The 19856-nt window shown below is 35.3% G+C and overlaps 1 protein-coding gene across 12 annotated transcripts in view; it reads right to left on the bottom strand.

Annotated features, from left to right (window-relative positions):
- The window catches only part of FAM172A (family with sequence similarity 172 member A), a 571031-nt gene that overhangs the window by 214301 nt on the left and 336874 nt on the right, over window positions 1-19856 (bottom strand). For all 12 annotated transcript variants that reach the window (XM_053586593.1, XM_053586616.1, XM_053586662.1 and 9 more), the window contains one exon: window positions 17073-17192. In XM_053586593.1, coding sequence (XP_053442568.1) covers window positions 17073-17192 — 120 coding nt within the window. The remainder of the gene's footprint in view (window positions 1-17072; window positions 17193-19856) is intronic.

The following is a 19856-nucleotide window of genomic DNA, read 5'->3' as shown; positions in this document are numbered from 1 at the left end:
CTTTGGCAGACAATATAAATGTTGATTTAAGGCCCAGCCAATAAAGAGTGTTAAACTGTAAAACATTCACTGCTCAGTTTCTCATAGATTTGGATGAAGACAATTCTTAATCTCACTGTCACCAAATAACACACCACCATTATAAAAGTCAAGATATGCAATATATATTACCTGTGTTTGGTATACAGCTATTTAATCATTTCTATATTTGACAAGTTTATAGTATTCATATTAACATTACTAATAATGATGAATAGCACCAGGCAAATATCTGGATCCATGTTTCATAGTGAAACTAATCAAACTCCTCATTTTCTTAAACACTTAAAAGCAATGAATGTCCCACTGAAACTAAGGAATCTATAAAGTTAGCAAAGACAAGTGGGAACTTATTGCAAACACCAGTAAAATTTAGTTTATGAGTAGGTTTAAGAGATCATGTTTAAAGAAAATAGTTTCAAGCTGGAAGCAAGATACACTGTTTTAAAAACAAAAATAGCACAGAAAAAATGGTGTATATTCTGGCAATTTCACTTAACATAGCTTTTTCAAAAATAATCTAGTCTACAGAACACTCAAACTGCAGAAACATCCAAATTAGGGGCGAAAAAAGCAAAAGCAATACTTATCCTTGCAAAAAGGGCCTATACTCAAAGGAACAACTGAATAAAACTGAGAATATCTGCAGTAAAGTTTTACCTTCTCCCAAAAATGTCTGAGATGGACTCAGTGTAACACTGTCTTCCAAGAAAAGACAAAGTGATCAATGCAAGAACACATCAGGCTGCCTAGGACAGGCCAATCAATGCAAGAAAGAACCTTGCCCAGGGCCTTATGCAAATAGAAGCACGTCCGGCATCCGAGGGGGGGACATGCGCAATAGATCAATTGGGTCTAAACCTCACAGCTATGTCAGCTTCAGACAGTAAATACGACACTGACCAACATCTCAGACTTCCCGCAAATTCTTAAAATGTTTAATAGCTAGTTAAAAACTCTCTCTGGGATCTGGAGTGCTGCAAATTAGAAAAAAACATCATGGGAGAAATACTCAGCATTTCTTTTAAGACTGTGCAAATAAAATTTTGATTTCTTAAAATTTCTTGGCGTAGTTGAATTTTGCTGATATTTCAGAAGGTTAAGTTTTAAGCAGATTTATATTCATGAATAGGCAATAACAGATCTAAAAGGAGCTCCTACTGTTTTAGGTAGTTTTTGTACAAGGAATAAAATGAAAACAAAATAGAAGAAATAATGCAATATGTAAAATTACAGTCATCATTCTCAGACTAAAAGCTCACCCCCTTCACCAAAGATTATTTTTCATAGTGGTTAACTTCTTGATGTAGAAATCATTTTTCTTTTAATGTCTGTATCTTCAAGAATCACTCTAAATTCTTATTAGAATGTATAATAACCTTAAGAGCTAGTTATTACACAAAGTTAGTACACAGAATTCTCTAACACTGTCAAATAATCTTAAAGGCTACACTAAAATATTCCATTATTAGATCTTCAAGGGAAGAGCTGAGTACAAAATCATTCCCTAAATATTTTTTAATTTTTTAAAATCAACTGTTTCTTAGAAACTTCATGTTTAAAAAACTTTCTTAAGTTAAAAAGTGAAAATAATATTTTAAATAGGAATTACAATGCTACAAATACAATATCAATACTATCAAGCAAATAAGAAAACTCTAAATATAAAGGGTGTCTGTAAAGTCTGTGTGCAGCTTAACATAGTGTGCAAGATAAAACTGCACAAAAACTTTATGGATACTTTGTGTATTAGTACACATTTACCTTAATTGTATTCTACTCTGGAATTTTAAATTTGAAAGTTTAGCTGCAGATGAATTTTCAAATATTAAAAATAAATTACATGATTCTTCTTTTAGCTATTGTTGGCAAATACATTAAATATGAAAATCAGTCCTCTATTATAAAAGTTCATTTATTTGAAGCTGTTTACCTACCTGTTGAAAGCACACAGACATCTTAAAACACTAATTTATCAGCCAATGGAAAGAAATATGAGACTGTATAGGGCAAACCATGCTCACTTTTTATTTTTCACTTTTCTAATGCTTTCTACATTAGTAAGATTTTAAGCTTCAATTTAATCTAATATGATTTTTTCTCCCTAAGGCATAACTAAATAACATGGCATCTACTTGTTTGATCCTCTTTACTTAGATTTAAAGTTTTATAAAAACTTTACTGTTTTACGTGGGGAGAGCACAGAGAGAAAGAATCAAAGTAAAGTAACTCTCTTTTCAAGCATGGGACATCAGATAATTGCTGATAATAAATCGAAAAGGCATGAAGTAGCAGCTTAATTATAGAAACTCAAATGTTTCCCTTTTTTCCAATTTTAATTTCAAATGTGAGAATTTTGAGTACTCTGTATTCACAGAGAAATGTAAACTTCAATTTACAGTAAGTAAAACGCAAAGGACCGAGTGGTATGATTTTACCTTTGGTTACACTATTTAAATCATTATATTTTCTACAATGTGTAGGAAGAAAATGAAGACAAACAATTTTAGGGTATTATCATCTCATATTTGATGTGTTGACATTGTGATAAGTTCTATCCTTCTTGATACAAACTTGCACAATATGTGTGTTTCTTCCTTTTAAAAGCATATTTTCAATTTGAAAGGGAGATATCAGATATGATGTTTAGTTGGCCAAAGAATTTTGTGCTTTAAAAATGTAAGGCAGAATTTCTTTAAATGAAGAGTTTCTGTGTTAATTTAAAATATCCTAATTTATTAGAAATTTACTTTGTACATTTTTTTTAAAAAACCCTATCTGGCTTCATCAATTATTAGTTGTGTGATCACAGGTAAGTTAATTCATATTTCTATGTGAGTTTCCTTATATGTAACAGAAGATAATAATACTACTTACATTGTACAGTTGTTCTGACATTATGAGTTAATATTTGCAAAGCACTCACAACAGTGCCTGGTAGCTGGAGGTGCTATGTCATGTGGCTATTACTTGTGGGCATAACTTTCAGACCTGGATGACATGAAGGAGCAAGTGCTGACTGCAGACACTGCTGCGGTGAGATGTGAACAGCCCCTTCTACGCAGCTGACCCCAGAAGACAGCTATCCGCTTCCAGCAGGGAGGGAAGCGCAGAGGAGACGTGAGCAGGGTGTGGCCACAGGGGACTCACTCTTTATAGATCCTCATCAAGTATTTTCAATTTTTTCTGCTTAAACTAAATTTCCACAACACCCCATTAAAACAAACTCAAAATTTAAATACACACGATTGGAGATTATGTTATTTTAAATTTTCCATACTTTCTCTTTCTTCAAGAATTGATTAAAATTGAAAGCTTTCCTTGGAAGGCACCAAAGAATAAGAAGCAAAGAGAGAACAAAAACTAAATCATCGCAGAATTTGACAGAGATGTAGACCTGTGTCCTGAAACACGTGGAAAACTAGGCGGTTGTTTTAGGGATAAAAGTTACCAGCATTAGTATTAATACTGTATTATACTGTTTAGTTTTCATAGGTACTTAATAAGAGGGAAAATAAACAAAAAGCCAACTAGAACAACAAAGTGAGAGGTCCTATTTCTAAAGGAGAAAAATATGCAGGTTGTCCCAAAAGTTGCCCCTGAAGCTAACTGTACATTCCCATGCCTTTATTACAAAATTTCACAAAATATTTACAAAGTAAATATTTGTATTTTCTATGTGTTGGCCACCTTTCTATAAAATTTGGTAATGAATATTTTGTAAATAAAAATACACTTAGCTACAACTTCCCCATTTTCCTTATGTATGGTGACTTCAGAGGCCACTTTTGGGAAACCCTGCATTTCAATGTTTTTCATCTGTAAAGTGGGGATGTAATAGTACTCACCTCAGGAAGCTGGATGGGATTTAAATGAGAAAAAGTGTAGAGACTGTTTATTCAGACCCGGTGCACACTATGTACGGTCTGGGCAGGAAGGTGCCTCTGTTGTCTGCTGACCTGCCCTGTCTTAGGCCCTCGTGGCTAGCTGACAGATTATGTGGATTCTATAAGAATAACAAGACAGAGCTCTAGAGAAGGAGAGAGAACTCTTTTTTTGTTTTTGTTTGTTTGTTTTTGTTTTTTTGAGACACAGAGCTTACTCTGTCACCCTGGGTAGAGCGCTGAGCATCACAGCTCACAGCAACTTCAAACTCCTGGGTTCAAGCGATTTTTTAGCCTCAGTCTCCCAAGTAGCTGGGACTACAGGCACCCGCCACAACGCCTGGCTAATTTTTCTACTTTTAATAGAGATGGGGTCTTGCTTTTGCTCAGGCTGGTCTCATACTCCTGAGCTCAAGCAACCCACCTACCTCAGACTCCCAGAGTGCTAGAGGGTAAGAGAACTCTTAACACAGCCATAAAATAAGAAAGTCTATCATGAGATCTTAGAGAAAACACAAACGCTGCCAAATGTTAAAGTTAAAATATACTAAAGATATTTAATACATTGTGAAATGTTTGATGTTTAGCTATAATGTAAATGTATTTATTATTAGGATAAATGTGCAAAAGAAATGTGCAATAGGAAGCAAAACTGAACATTTGAGGCGGTAACTGAAAGAGGAAGAAAAAACTTTCATTACACTATTAATGATATCAGACTGAAAATTTTTTCTTAGGTAAACTGAGCAGTTAATACAATAAAAGCAATTCATAGGCCAGTGATCCCACGTCACTGTACTATTTCAATTTACAGGGCATCGTTTTACAGAGAGAGTCAAGATTTCTTTGTTGTTAGCAGACAGGCTTTTAGAAACTTCCAGAAAATCAACATTTATAATCAAAAGAATCCCTGGATGTCTTGTAACCGAAGAGAAGATGGAGAATTTCGACAGCAGGAAATTGTCGAACGTGTTTTACCTTTCCACCTAGGGCCTCTCCTTTAGAAAGATAAGGATCAGGTTTTTTTCCTAATCCAAATGTCTCTCTCACCATTGTAGTAAAGAAATTTGGAGATAAGATGTTAGAAGTTAGATAATTGAGATTTATGGATATTAAAGAATTCTTTTAAATCATGATTCAATTATAAATCGTCACTGAAATGCTAAATATTTATTTGTATTTTAATGATCTTTAAAAACCTTCTTTATGAGAAAAATTCAAATAAAATATGAAAAACTAAGAAGAAATCTAAGTACACTAATCTTATGTACTTTGTTTGTTTTCCTCCTGTCCCTAAATTCTCATGTTGAAACTCAAAGGTACTGAGATGGTATTAGGAGGTTGGGGCCTTTGGGGAGGTGATCAGGGTTAGGTGGGGTCATGGAAGTACAGCCCCCCATGATAGGGGAGGAGACTGCATTGGGGGCTCGCTGTCTTTATGCATGCACTCTCCCTGTGCAAGCATAAAGTGCACTCCACAGCCCCACCCTGCCCTGTGAGCAGGCGTCAGAACGTGGCCATTGCACACCAGGGCAGACCCCAGCCATGCTGACTGCCTGGTCTAGGACTTCCCAGACTCTAGAACTGGGAGAAATAAATGTTTGTTGCTTAAGTCCTCTATCTAAGGTATTTTTGTTTTAGCAGTGAAAACTGAGACAGGAATTGGTAACAATCTGTGTGCTGCTGCTGTACCTAACAATGAGAAGAGGGTTTTGGGCCTGGGTGATGAGCAGAGGAGAATTCTGAAGTGCACCCTAGAAAATGCCAATACTGCCTCCAACAGGATTTTAAAGGCAACAGTGAAGACAGCACAGAAAGAGAAGAGCTGTAGAAAAAGTCTCTATCTGCTCAGAGAATACATAATCATGTAGAAACATAAACCTTAAGGGCAATTCTGATTAGGTATCAGATGGAAATAAATATGTCATTGGACAACACAGAAAAGGCAATCCTGGAGATGAAGTGGCAAGGAATTTGGCTGAAATGGTTTGTGTCAAACGTTCTGTGGAAGGTAGAACTCATTAGCAACACGATGGAATATTTAGCTAAGGAGATCTCTAAGTCAAGTGTTGGAGGAACAGCTTGGTTCCTCCTGACTGCTCATCACAAAATGCGAGAAGAGGAAAATGAGGAAGGAATTGTTAAGCAACTAGCACATACATCATACAGATTAAGAAAATCCCCTGCCTACCTACATTACAAAAAACAAGGACTCATGCTCTAATCTAGAGAGAGCACTAGGGCGTGGCTGAGCAGACATCGAATGAGATTAGTATGAGTGTGAACCCCAAACGTAGTCAGCCAACCCTGAAGGAAAGGGAAAGGAAAAGGGACAGAGCACAGGAAGGCCGTCAGACTTCACAGATGCGACAGGACAAAACAAGCTACTCTGAACTTGCTCTATTCATCAAGAAAGGGGAAGCATGGCCCTGAAGTCCATTCAGAAATCATCAGGGCCACCACTGAGGTTTCCACAAGGCAGATGGCAGAGTTAAGGCATGGATGGGCCTCAGGAGAGAGTCAGCGTAAGAAGCAACCTGCCATCGAGTCGGCCTGGGGCTCAGAGCACCCAGCTAGAGGATTATGCTTAAGCCTTAAGATTTTCTGGGATTTGCCCTTAATAAGGTTTTGGACTTCCTCTGGACCCATAACCCCTCTAAGGTAACTCCTATTTACGTGTTTCCTGTGCCTGTCCCACTACTGTAATTTGGAAGCACACAAAATGTTTGCTTTCACAGGTCCACAGCTTGAGAGGAGTTTTGCTTCAAGGTGAACTGTCCTTTTATTATCATCCATATCTGATTTAGAGGTAATGCTGGAATGAGTTAATAGTTTGTGGGCTATTGAGACAGAATGACTGTCTGTAGGGTCCCAGTAGCTCGCTGTGATAGTACAGTAGTTAGAGTGACTGTATTCTGCCTGGATGCTGTGGTAGACACCTGCAGTCCTAAATATTTGGGAAACTGAGGCAGGAGGATTACTTGAAGTCAAGAGTTCAAAGTCAGTCTTGGCAACACAACAAGACTTCACCTCAAAGAAAAAAACAAAAAGAATGAAGGTATTTTGCACGTAAGAAGGATACAAACTCCAGGGGGCCAAGAGTAGAATATTGTGAGCTACATGTTTGTTTCTCCCTAAAATTCATGATTGAAACCCTAACCCCCACAGCCATGCTATTAGGAAGTAGGGCCTTTGGGAGGTAATCGGTTTTAGATGAAGAGGCCAGTCCCCCCCCCACCCCCCCATGGGATTAGGGCTGTTGTAGGAGAAGAGGAGGCTGGAAGGTGCTGTGGCTCCCATCAGGGCACTCTGTGCCCTGTAAGGACACAGCAAGGCACTGGCTACAAGCCAGGAGGTACGCCCTCACCAGAGCCTGGGTCTGCCAGTCTCCAAAACTGTGAGGTCTAAATGTCTGTTGTTTAGATCATCCAAGAGTCTACAACAGTTTTGTTACAGGAGCCCAAAATGACCAAGACAATTAACAAACTATTTTCCAGAGGATATGAGACTTACACAATTTAATCATAGAAAATGTAACTGAAGTTTAGGGTTTGAATTAGGTTTGGCTATTTCCTGTGATTAGAAATTTCCCTTATCTTCTAGGTTGAATTCCTAACCAATTTCCACTAACACTGCTTCCAAGGGTCCAAAATTTCAGGGCCACAGAATATACGTTTTGTATACTGAAGGAAATTGACACTAAGTGTCCCTGTCTTTCATCTTAAATGATCAACTTTGTTTTCCTGTCTATCATTCTTGTTCTATCTTATGGCTCTATATGCAGGTTTTGGGCCCTACCTTCTTCATTATGACCCAGCATCACATGATATGAGATCTGGTCCTGATTATTTATTTATATGAAAATCCAGGCTTCCCAACTACTTATTGAGTATATACTTATTGTATGTTTACCCAGGCTAGGCAGCATGATAGCAATGATGAAAATATTAGATTTATTATTTCTTTTCTTTTTTTTTATTAAGTCATATACACATAGATCATGAATACATTTATGCATACATGTTGCGTATGTGTTGTTTTTTTTATACAATCTGATGTGGTTACATCAAACCAATGAACATAGCTTTCGCCTCCTTTACTTAATTATTGTGTTAAGACGTTTATGTTCTACTTGACAGATTTGACTTGTAACCTTGCAATATGCTCCATAGGTGTGGTCCCGCCTTTTACCCTCCCTCTATCAAACCTCGCCCCTCCCTCCTCCCACTCCATTTCTCTCCTTCATCCTGGGCTATAGTTGTGTTCTATCTTTCATAAAAAAGTGTGAGTAAATATTATTTATTTTCTACTAGTTAAAGAAAGAATTCTGAGGTGACTTCAAGCAAAAGACAACCAGATACATTAGGACACTGAATCAGAGACTGAGGCTGAGAAAGATCACTGACGTGGGAAACTAACAATAGTTTTGGATTTCCAGGAGACAAAGAAATATGCATTGTGTAGTTTTTATTTTCTGACAAAAAGAATGCATCAGTTCATCAACATAAACAATTTTTCCTATTTACTATATGGATATTTAAGAAGTTAACATAATGTCCTCTTAGCTGCCTTCCCGATTATCCTTATAGAGTACTCTTTGCTTAAAATGTTTCCCGTTTAGAGTATAAAATTCATGTGTTTTAATGTTTCCACGGTATTTATAAATAGTGGACATTTTTAATTCAATTGATGAAGAGCTTTAATAGCAATTTTCTAAACCATTTCTTGTCTTGAGGGCATAATATTCAATCCTAACTCCAAGAAAATTTTGAACTATGAAGTTAAACACATGTGGTTCAACTGGCTTTATTATGATCTGAATACACTCAGGGAAATTGTGTTGAAAATCTGTGTATGCAAGGAGAACTGACATATATGAAGAGGTTAAAAGTTTCCAACTCTGAAAGTTATGGTTATAGAGGACTGGAAAAATATCTTTTCTTTTCTGTTTTTAATCTGAGTTCAAAGAGGTGTCAGAACCATAGCATCACAATCTTGACTGTAAGAAAAGGAAAAATAATAGTCCTTCTTCTCCATCTCCTTTATTGACACAGAAATCTAAGAACCAGCATATCAAATACAAGCACTAGTCCCTAACTGCCCAGAATGCAACATTCTACTGTAATCTGTTCTGATCCAAGCCATGTAATGGGACTTCTGCCTTGATTCCTCACTCCATTGTCCTCCTGATGTTTATGTCTGCTACTTTCTTTCTTAAGAAGTCTCTTTGTTTCTCAGGAAAGGATTCCATTTCTGAATTCCCAGGCAACAGGTGAAGCCTTAAATCTTACACTGTAATCCTCCCTCCAGTGCTAAATCCTATAATTTTTTTTTCTTCATTTCTAGTAAGAGAAAGATGTGGTGTGATGGGGCGAATAGGTGCTCTTAGAAATAACTACTATAATCTGTTTGCTCAGTCATCACCCATTGCTTTGATTTCCATTCTCTAGAACCAAATATGTCTCCTGATTCAAACCTGAGCTTACCACGCTCAGATACCTATCTAGAGACAGCTCTCCAGCTACTCCCTCCAAAGCCAACATCCGCAGCTGAATTAGCTCCTCTTGAAACCATCCTGAACTTTAGTCATAAGACCTTTTCCCAGATCTGACTTCCATCCTGTTCCCTCAAGCTTTACCTTAACATAAATCTAGTACACTTTAAGTCTTGAGTATAAGTGGTTCCCTTGAGATAATTAGAGTAAATTATTTTAGTGAGGATTATTCAAAGTAGAAGTTAAACTGGTTTTGATTGCAAAATTTTCTGTCCTCTAGAAGCCCTCTTCAATTTGAGATACCAAATCAGGTATCACTGTGGCTGGGAATTTTGTTTAGGGAAGGGCTTATAATGAGTGATCCTCATAAGGCTATAGGAACAGTAAAAACAGCCCTATTATTAACTGAAATGTGTTTTCCTATAATACTTCTTATGAAAGGCTTAAAATAGTCAATCATACTCTCATATTTGCAGTAAAATACAAAATCTCTCATTAAGATCTTTTATAAAACCAATGGAAAACAATGTATTTCTACACAATTTATATTTAACAAATACGTCCATTCCTCTGAGTTCTCCTTAACTTAACACGTTATTGTGTTAATTTCACGAAGCTGTCCTCGGTTTCCTGGCAGTCTTTGTTGAACCAAGAGGTGGAGTGACCAATTTCTTAGCTGCGTGGAAGTGGGGAAGGCAGCAGGGCTGGAAGGCAGCCCATTATGTGGACATTAAAAAACTCTTCCAAAGTAATTGCAATGGAGTAAAATAGATCCTTCATTTTACAAAAATGTTCCTATTAAATTTAGTGAAATTTTTCTCCATTTCAGCAGCCTTCTGGACAACCTACTCTCGGTATGCCTGAGAGATATAAATATTGAGGATCACACTAGGTTCTTAGGGGAAGTGATCTATCGGGAAGGAAAACAATCAATTAATCTCATACTTAATGGTGAAACACTGAATGTTTTTCCCTTAAAATTTGGGAACACCATAAAAATGTCCACTCTAGCCACTTCTATCCAAACTTGCACTAGAAGTTCTGGCCATGGAAATTTGGCAAACGAATTTGGCAAACACCAAAAATAAATTAATTAAATAAATAAAATCCAGATTGGAAAGAAGTAAAACTATCTATGTTTGCAGATGATATAATCTTGAAAATAGAAAATCCTAAGGAAATCATCAAAAACTACTAAAATTAATAAATGAGTTCATCAAAGTTGCAGGATACAAGAACAATATGTAAAATTGTGTTTCTACATACTAGTACTGCCATAACCTGAAAATGAAATTTTAAAAAATTTCACTTAGAATAGCATCAAAAAGAATAAAATACTTAGGAACAAATTTAATAGAAGTGTAAGATTTTATACTGAAAGCAAGGCATTTTTGAAGATCTTTAAAAAGGAAAGAAAGCTCTTAGCCGGGCGTTGTGGCGGGTGCCTGTAGTCCCAGCTACTCAGGAGGCTGAGGCAAGAGAATCGCTTAAGCCCAGGAGTTGGAGGTTGCTGTGAGCTGTGTGAGGCCATGGCACTCTACCAAGGGCCATAAAGTGAGACCCCGTCTCTACAAAAAAAAAAAAAAAAAAGGAAAGAAAGCTCATATTCATTTATTAGAAGACTTCATATTATCAAGATGTCAACATTCCCCAAATTGATGTACAAAATTAATCAATCCTAATAATCCTTTTCTTGCAGAAATTAACAAATTGATCCCCCAAATTAATATGGAAATACAAAGGTCATAGAATAGCCAAAACAATTTTATGGAAAAAAAAAAAAAAAAACTTGGAGGATCTATCTCCTGATATTGAAAACGTCCTACAGAGCCCCAGTAGTCAAGCCAGTGTGGTGCTGGTATGAGGTCAGGCACGAACAATAGAATTCAGAGTCCAGAACAAACCCTCACACTTACCATCGACTAATTTCAACAAGGGTGCTGAAGATAAACTGAAGGGGAACAAGTCTTTTTCAAGACTATTCACTGGTGCTAGGACCACTAAACATTCACATTCAAAAGAATTCAAATGGACTCTTACCTCACATAATATACAAAAACTGGCTCAAGTGACAAAAATAAAAACTCAAGAAATTGAACTTTATCAAAATTAAAACTTCTGTACAATGAAGAACATCATCAAGAATGTGAATCAGTGACCAGAGAATTGGAGAAAATATTGATGAGGGACTTACACCCAGAGTATAAAAAGAACTGTTAAAAATCAACATTGAAATAGCAACCCAATTTAAAAAATGGGCAAACGATTTGATTTTGCCAAAGAAGGCTCAATATTATTCGTCACTAGAAAAATGACAAAAAAATTACAGTGAGATATACCTTCCTCCCTAGTAGGATAGCTACAATAGGAAAAGACAGATGGTAACAAGTGCTGGTGAGGTCTTGGAACAAGGGGAGCCCTCATGCTCTGCTGGCAGAGTCTGGAATCACAGCTAATGGGCATGGGGTTTCTATTTTTTTTTTTTACAGAGTTTCACTTTGTCACCCTTGGTAGAGTGCTGTGGTGTCACAGTTCACAGCAACCTCCAGCTGTTGGGCTTAGGTGACTCTCTTGCCTCAGATTCCTGAGTAGCTGGGACTACAGGTACCTGTCACAACGCCTGGCTATTTTTTTGTTGCAGTTTGGCTGGGGCTGGGTTGGAACCCGCCACCCTCAGTATATGGGGTCAGCGCCCCATCCAGTGAGCCACAGGTTCCACCTGGGTATGGGATTTCTTTTGAGGTGATGAAAATGTTCTAAAATTAGATAGTACTGATAGTTTCAAAACTCTGTAAATATGCTGAAATCCACTGAAACTTTAGTTTATTTTCCTGATTTACTTGAAAAACTATACTTAGGAGAGAGTCACAGAAATGCAATCATTTGGTCAGATTTAGAGTTGGGACACCAGTGGAGAGGAGACTGTGAGAGACTTACAAGGATAAAACTGTCTAACCACACGAAAGACATGTTTAGGCAGAATTCAGAAATTAGTGAATATTTAAATGGAGAGTAAGGAGAATTAATGTTTAGAAAACAGTTATTGTTAAGGCTTGAACTCTATTTGTCAACTAACTGTGCAAATATTTAAAAGTACTCATGTTGTGGTAATATATGGGGTTTTCCATCTTGAAACGAACAAGAGAAATATTAGATTTTACCTTCAAGTTATTTCTGGATTATTTAGGCAAAACATGACTTGGAGATAAGATCACTTTCAAACAAAACCATTCATAAGTAGTATGTTATTCTGTAGTTGTGTGACAAATGGCAACTTATTTTTACTAAATTATATGACTTGATTTTTCTTCTTCTTGCCTCCCTTCTTGCAGCCCAACTTTCAGCTAGTCTCTCTGATCACATTAAGCAGATATCCTACCAACAGTCAATTTACTTCATTCTTCACAAATAAAATGTTAATGATAAAGGTTGGCTAGCCACTAATGGTAAAAATTAATTATTTTAGTTCCATTCCGTTTTTTCTTTAGTGTAAATCCAAATCATGCTCCAAGCAATTTACAAAGATCTATGGAGAGCAGGGTGAGGTTGAGTGTCCTGTGCAGCTATGTCCACAAACCCTTCCCCTACCAGCTGCTGAAGGGCAGCTTAGGCTGCCTGGAGGCCAGGGAGCCCAGCAGGGAACAATGGCAGGGATAGAGTGCCCTTCAGTCCTTAATTCACATGCAAGTGAGGTGCCAATCAAGTGCTGACAAGCATGGAGAGACCAAAATCAAAAGTGGGTAGAGATACACTTTCAAAAGGAGCTGTTTTCACACATTTCTAAGGGATGTTTTTAATGGTGGTTGCGAACATGCCACTAATAACACGGAAAAGGAAATGAAAGTAATAAGAAAAATGCTAATTTTATATCAGCTGAGATGACTCAATAAACTAATGAAAAATACTTATTAAAATTATTCATGTTTTATAAAAAATATGAGCACTTTCATGTTGGCTGAAGGAAGAAACCTCAATGTACACTGATTCATTGAGCACTGCAAACAGGGCAGGCAAGTTGTGCTGGGATCAGGAAGTGGGATCTGACAAGGAAGTCCTGCTCATTTGCAAAAGAAAAAAATTCTTTTTAAGGTTCCTGGATTTGGCCAAACTGATCACCTGCAAGAGAAGAGCAAAGCACTCGGAAATGGCCAAGGACAGAAGGAATGGGATCGCTTCGCCAAAGTGGCTGGAGAAAGAGATGATGAAAAAGGTCAAAAACACCATTGTTTTTCAATGACAGTTAATTTTCAAAAAAATGAACCGAATTTTTAACAAGTACTATAAAGCAAAAATAAGTGCATTAGTTGTAGATATCTTTCCAAGTGAATTTGGTAAGTGCATTCTAATTATGATTACTAATTCTATCAAGTAAAAAGAAACTTCCTAAGACAGCAAGTTAAGGCTTTGTAAATGATAGTTTTATAACTGTAACTTTACATATTATTTTAAATACAGAGAAAGGATAACACAGGCAGAAATGTTAACTTTGAAAATTCACTATGAATTCATAAGATAAATGGTACTTGCCTTTTTTCTCTAATGACTGAATCCTGGAATTGATACCAGTGTTACCTTATCAACATCTATTTTTACTAGGAATATAGAAAGTCTAGAGAATTGGAAATGTGAGTTGTTACCACATGATGAGATAAAAGCAGTTAAAAGAATACTTTGAATATTACTTTTCTGAATATTTTGAATATTACTTTTCTCCTTACTATAGTGAAGTGTATACTCTTTTTATGGAGTTAGATCTGGTTAAGTTCTGAGATTTATGACACAAAATGAACACTGGTTTTGAAAATAAATCTGACTAGAAGATATTCTTCAGGAGAAAGTCAATACTTTAAGATAGGATATAATTATAAATTATGGTCTGTTTTCAAAAATAATCAGCTAAATATTAAAGCTCTACAACTATTTTGTGCTCTAAGTTTAAAAGTAATTTCTCTTCATATACCTATTAGCAGCACATTTCATTTTAAGCTACAATTATATACAATTTTAATTTTAATAAATGGCAAGATACTTGTCATCTAATACCTGTCATTCAGACAATAAGAACTGTTAAGTAATTGCATTTACTAATGAAACTATACTTGCTAGCAAGATTACATTTAACATAAATTTTCTTATAATTTATGACCTAAAGAAGAATTTGAACACGTATAATAGAGGTAGAAAAACAATTTTCTATGCATTCAAACATGATGCTATAAACTAAGACTGTTTCTTAAGAAGTGTGTGTGTGTTTAGTCTTTAGGAGTAAAATTTTACATTCACTGAAAATTCACTGAATCCAAAGGATTTAATATTTGATGTATATAGTGTGCTACCAAAACAAGAAACTAAACTATAATTTAAGATTTATATATCCACAGTTCACTTTCTTGAAAGGTTGATATCCAAATTTTGAATCTATGTAAAACCATTTCATATATAATACTTATGTTAAAAATCCTGAGAGAATGTTCGCCATACCATGACTTTTTCTCCTTAGAATACTGCTGAGCATAGGAAAAAGTATTTCAATGTTTATTGCTTCTTTAATAATGCTATCTTTTAAAAAGCCTCTTGAAATAGAAACACTGTAAAGTTAAATACTGTATTTATCAAATCTGTTAAAACTTAATGTAAAATTCATCAATGTACATTGTTATTTGCTTAAAGGAATTCATTTTATTAGCCCCCCTTTCTTCATTTGCCACCAGCTATACACTTCTATTACATATCTCAATCAAACTTATTTCACAAAAAATAGAAAATATGAGACATTGGATTAATCACCATTAATATTTTAAAATCTCAACTACATATATTACATTAAATAGACTTCTCAGCCCTGGTGCTGCCTGACAGATATGTGATGTGCCAGTGGTTATATTCTATTCCTCCTCCCAGGCACGCGCCCCCTGCGGAGACAGCAGACTACAGAAGCTGACCCTTACTGAGACCATCTTGTCTCTCTGACAAAGCTCCTTTTTAACTTCTTACTTACTGGTTACTTCCTGTGATGGAGAAAAACTTTAGCTCAGCTTGTGATAATTTCACAGGCCCTGAGGACCCTGACCCCAATAGCCTCAAGGTCAGAAGTCAAGTCTTGTTCTGAAACATCTGTGTGCTTTATATTAAAGTGGAACAAAAGTAGAGAAATATTCACCAGTGTGTGACAAGGAGAACGGCAAAATAGGACTGACACACTGGTCATCTGGTAACCCTGGCATCTTAAGTTTGTCTTAAAAACTGTCCAAAATACACTTAAACTCCAATGTTGTCCATGGTTTTTTATAAAATGTCTTAAAGTAAAAAAATGGGAGTATATGTTTTACCGAACTCTAAAATTTGATTAGCCTTGCAGGATTTCAGACATATTTTAAGTTACTCTATAAGTCAAGAAATTTCATGTCGTAAGTAATTTAGCAGCTAACAAAGAAAAAATAAGTTATATATAACTATGTTGAAGAGCTATCTTAAGATACCCATGATATATATCAAAATAAATAAATAAATTCAGCAGAGTTAAAAGTACTTGAAAATAATGCTTAAAACTGAAATCAATTTAGGAGATAAATGAATTAACTTATTTATTGACCTTAAGAGAGTACCAGCAAGTTATTTGTAGATTTAGGTCAACTAAAGTATCCTTCAGGTGTCTGGCTAACCACTAGTTTTGTATCTAAATCATGTGGGTAAGCAAAAAGAGAGGCTGAAAGACCATAAAATCATATTTAATTTCCATGACAAAGAGAAATTCATACCAAAGTCTAGAAGCATAAAAAATAGACAGTCAATGTTGTGCCTGCTTTTAATATCCACTTAGATCTATTAAGATTTAAAATCATCAATTGTAATTTTATCAAGTTAATCATTTTACTATAGAATTGGTACCTTCCTGTGACACAGGCATTACAGACAGGGAGGCATGAATTCTTCATTAGTGGATTTTTAGGATTGATTGTATCATATTAACCATACTGGCACAAGACCGTGATTCTTGTAATAGTGCATATAAAACAGACAACATTCAAAAAATTTGTTTCTTTTTTCTATTATGTACACATTATCTTAACTTTAAAAATCAGATTATTTTCAAATGCAAAGATTTTTATCGCCAAGTAATGCATTCTAGTTAATGGAAACTCTCTCATAGTTTTAATACTAACTATGTGGATTCTGACAAAGTATCAAGAATTATCTAGTAGAAATAACAGTTTAAAATTATTAAAGTATTCCTATTATTGTACCCTCAATGAATCCCCAACAATAAAAAAAAAAAAAAAAGTATTCCTAAATATTCAAAGGGTCTCTTGAAATTTTAAACACTTTCCAGATAACTTAAGCTTCAATGGTATACACATAAAGCAGGAAATATAAATATCATGAAATACATAGAAACTGGCACTGTAATGTAAAAATTAAAAAGCAATATGTAAATAAAGAACAGGCAAAAAGCCTTCTGGTTAGCACTGAAAAGCTCTGTCACCATAAAATAAGTGAGTATACTCTTTTCAAACATAATAAAATTATTTATTAAAAATATTTTATTTTCATGCTTTATAAAATAACTTAAAATAATGATACCAAGAAAAAGGGAGAAGAGGGGATAAATTTATAAGGAGACTGGGAATTATAAATAGAGTTGAAAGTGCACTTACCAGTTCAACAAAAGCAAGTCCTCCATAGCTGTGAGCAACAAAAAATACATTCTCAGCTGCAGACTGGGCTATAAAATGGTCCCAAACATAGACTGCATGTTCTTCAGGAGAACCATTTTCCTATAAACAAAACAAATATCATATGTTACATATTGTATCCAATTATTATCATAGTAATCAACAATTAAATTATACACTTGTCATACACAGCATAAGATGGTTATAGTTCATTCAAAATAAAAGCAATACAAAAGAACTACGATGAAGGTTAAAATTAGAGTTTAAGTTATTATTAAACTATTAGCAAAATGCTGCTGAGCTTAACTGCCAGTATAATCTTTTGAAGCAAATATTCAAAGTGAACAGTGTCAAGAAGAAACGTTCTAGGTATACCTGAGATATTAAAATGCATATAAATAGAATCATATAGCAGAAAGTTATAGTAGTCTTGTCATAAAATAATGCAATACTAAAATTATTTACATTCTTATACATAGATCTGAAAATATTTACCTTATATATAATCTAAATTATTTGGTTTATAAGATTTTAAGTGTCTCTGTAGCTGAAAATAAGAAGAAAGTGAATGAAATATTTTCTATTGAAATTAACCAAATATATTATTTTTCTAAAAGTACTTTTTTATACATATTGTATTTCCAAAATTGGAAAAAGCCTAAGTATATAAATATGGGTGTTTTCATATTTCTCCTGACTTGCTAAATCCTAAATAAATGTATTACTTAAATCCTAAAATTTCTATAATGACTTCATTTTTCTGTATTTATTTTTATAGCTGACATCATTAAAGCCAAAAGCTGGATAATGTGAAAAGCAAACAAAAAAATTTAAAAATCTAAATAATATGATAAAAAAGCAAACTGCTAAGAACTATAACAGATTATGAAAATCCTCTGTCAAGTATTTCTTAGAAATTCTAATGCTAAAAGACTTATTTCCTAAGCATGTCATGAGTATAGGACAATGACCACATGTATTCACATTTTTCACCTTAGAAATTTTGTAGTGACTTATTAGGGTTCATCTGCAGAGCTTCGTCTTCCATCTAAAAGTCACTGTTCCCTAATGTCTCTCTCTGCCCTAAATCTCTCCACAAAGCCACTGCTTATGGTCATTTCCTTTTGGATGTACCATAGACACTTCAAACTCAACCAATATAACCCTGTACTAGAAACCTTTTCTACAAACCTGTGTCATTTCTAGAAATGTTCCTCATGTCTAGATGAAATCTGAGAATCATCTTTTTTCTGTCTCTCTTTCCTACAATGAATCGTTAAAATCTTATAGATTCTTCCTCCAACTGTCTCTTAAATCCATCTACTTCCCTCTATTCTCTTTTCGTTTGGGTTACTTCAAGCTACCACCATCTCACATGTGGATGGCTGCAATAATCTCTAGCCAGTTTCCCAGCCTCTAGGATTGACATGCTCTAATTCTGTAGTGAGAACAACCTTTCAAAACTGCAAATATGATTATGTTGCCAAGTCACTCACTTCCTGCTTAGAACCCACCAAAGTTTTCTCATTGCCTTCAACATGAAGTTCAAGCTCATCAACATGATATTCAAGGCCCTTCACTATCTATCTAGCTTTGTTCTATCTCCTGAACTCCCTCACCATAGCCCTGAAAAACACCTCGACTCTCAGAGACCATGGAGAGTACTCTCTGTGCTCCAGGTGCCTGGAGCAAGGTGCAGTAATAAAACTGCACCATGCTTTTCTTGTCCAGGGATCATTTCATTTGTCAGGAAAGTGACCTTTGTGTTTTGTCTCACTTCCCACACCACCTTCACCTCAAATAATCCGTACTTGTCTTCAGTAGTCAAATGAGATATCAGCTCTTCTGGGAAGGGCTCCTTCTTACCCCCAAGGGTGAGGTAATGTCCTTTAACATCCTATGCCCGCTCCCTCTACCACAAGGAAAGCTGTGTTGTGACTTCTACTCTGAGTATCACATTCTTGAGGCCAAGAGCAGCAGTATCTTCTTATTATCAAATCTTAGTGTAATAAATGAATAATGAAAATACAACATTTATCATTAGGCTGACCACCAACAACCTTGTAGCCATATACTAAAACACAAACACGCCTTCAAAGATAACTATGAAATTGCTCTTACCTAAAATATATACAATGAATAAAATAATTGGAAAGAAACTCTTATAGAGATATTAGGCTTTCATAATTTAGCCTGCATTGGTTTAAAAATAGGAAAATGTCATGATAAAAATGAGGATCACAGCTAATTCTGAGGAAGGAAGGTGAACTTGTGAGTAGCAAATAGACTTGTAGTGGCTGCCGATGCCCCATTTCCTAACTAGGATGGCAGTCACGCAAGTGTGTTCTTTAAAGTTATTCTTTAAACTGACCAAACATATTTAGTGCTTTTCTGTAGCGTGACCATATAGAATTTATTGTGTACATTTTTGAGAGTAAAGAAAGATAATATCAGTAACTGTAGTGGAAAAACAAGTCTAAACTGAGACTTCCTGCAAAAACCTGGACATCTGGTCACCCTACTTATATTTTACAATGAAAGAAATGTAAAAACAAAATAGGGAGAAAGTTAAAAGCGTTTTCACCTACTCATAGTTGGCAGAATCAAACATCCTAAATACCTGTGATGGTCCTAAATATACTGCATATGGACAGGATAAAAATATATAATGTGATTACTCTGTCTACATTAAGCCTTCTGCTGGAAGTGGAAGAGGAGGGATGATAAGAAATATGCCATGATCCTTTTAATAAGTTTTAATTTCCA

Source organism: Nycticebus coucang, chromosome 1 (assembly GCF_027406575.1).
Source record: "Nycticebus coucang isolate mNycCou1 chromosome 1, mNycCou1.pri, whole genome shotgun sequence".
In the NCBI taxonomy this organism is placed as follows: domain Eukaryota; kingdom Metazoa; phylum Chordata; class Mammalia; order Primates; family Lorisidae; genus Nycticebus; species Nycticebus coucang.
Note: the sequence above shows the minus strand (reverse complement) of the source record. Positions and strands in the feature narration are given on the sequence as shown.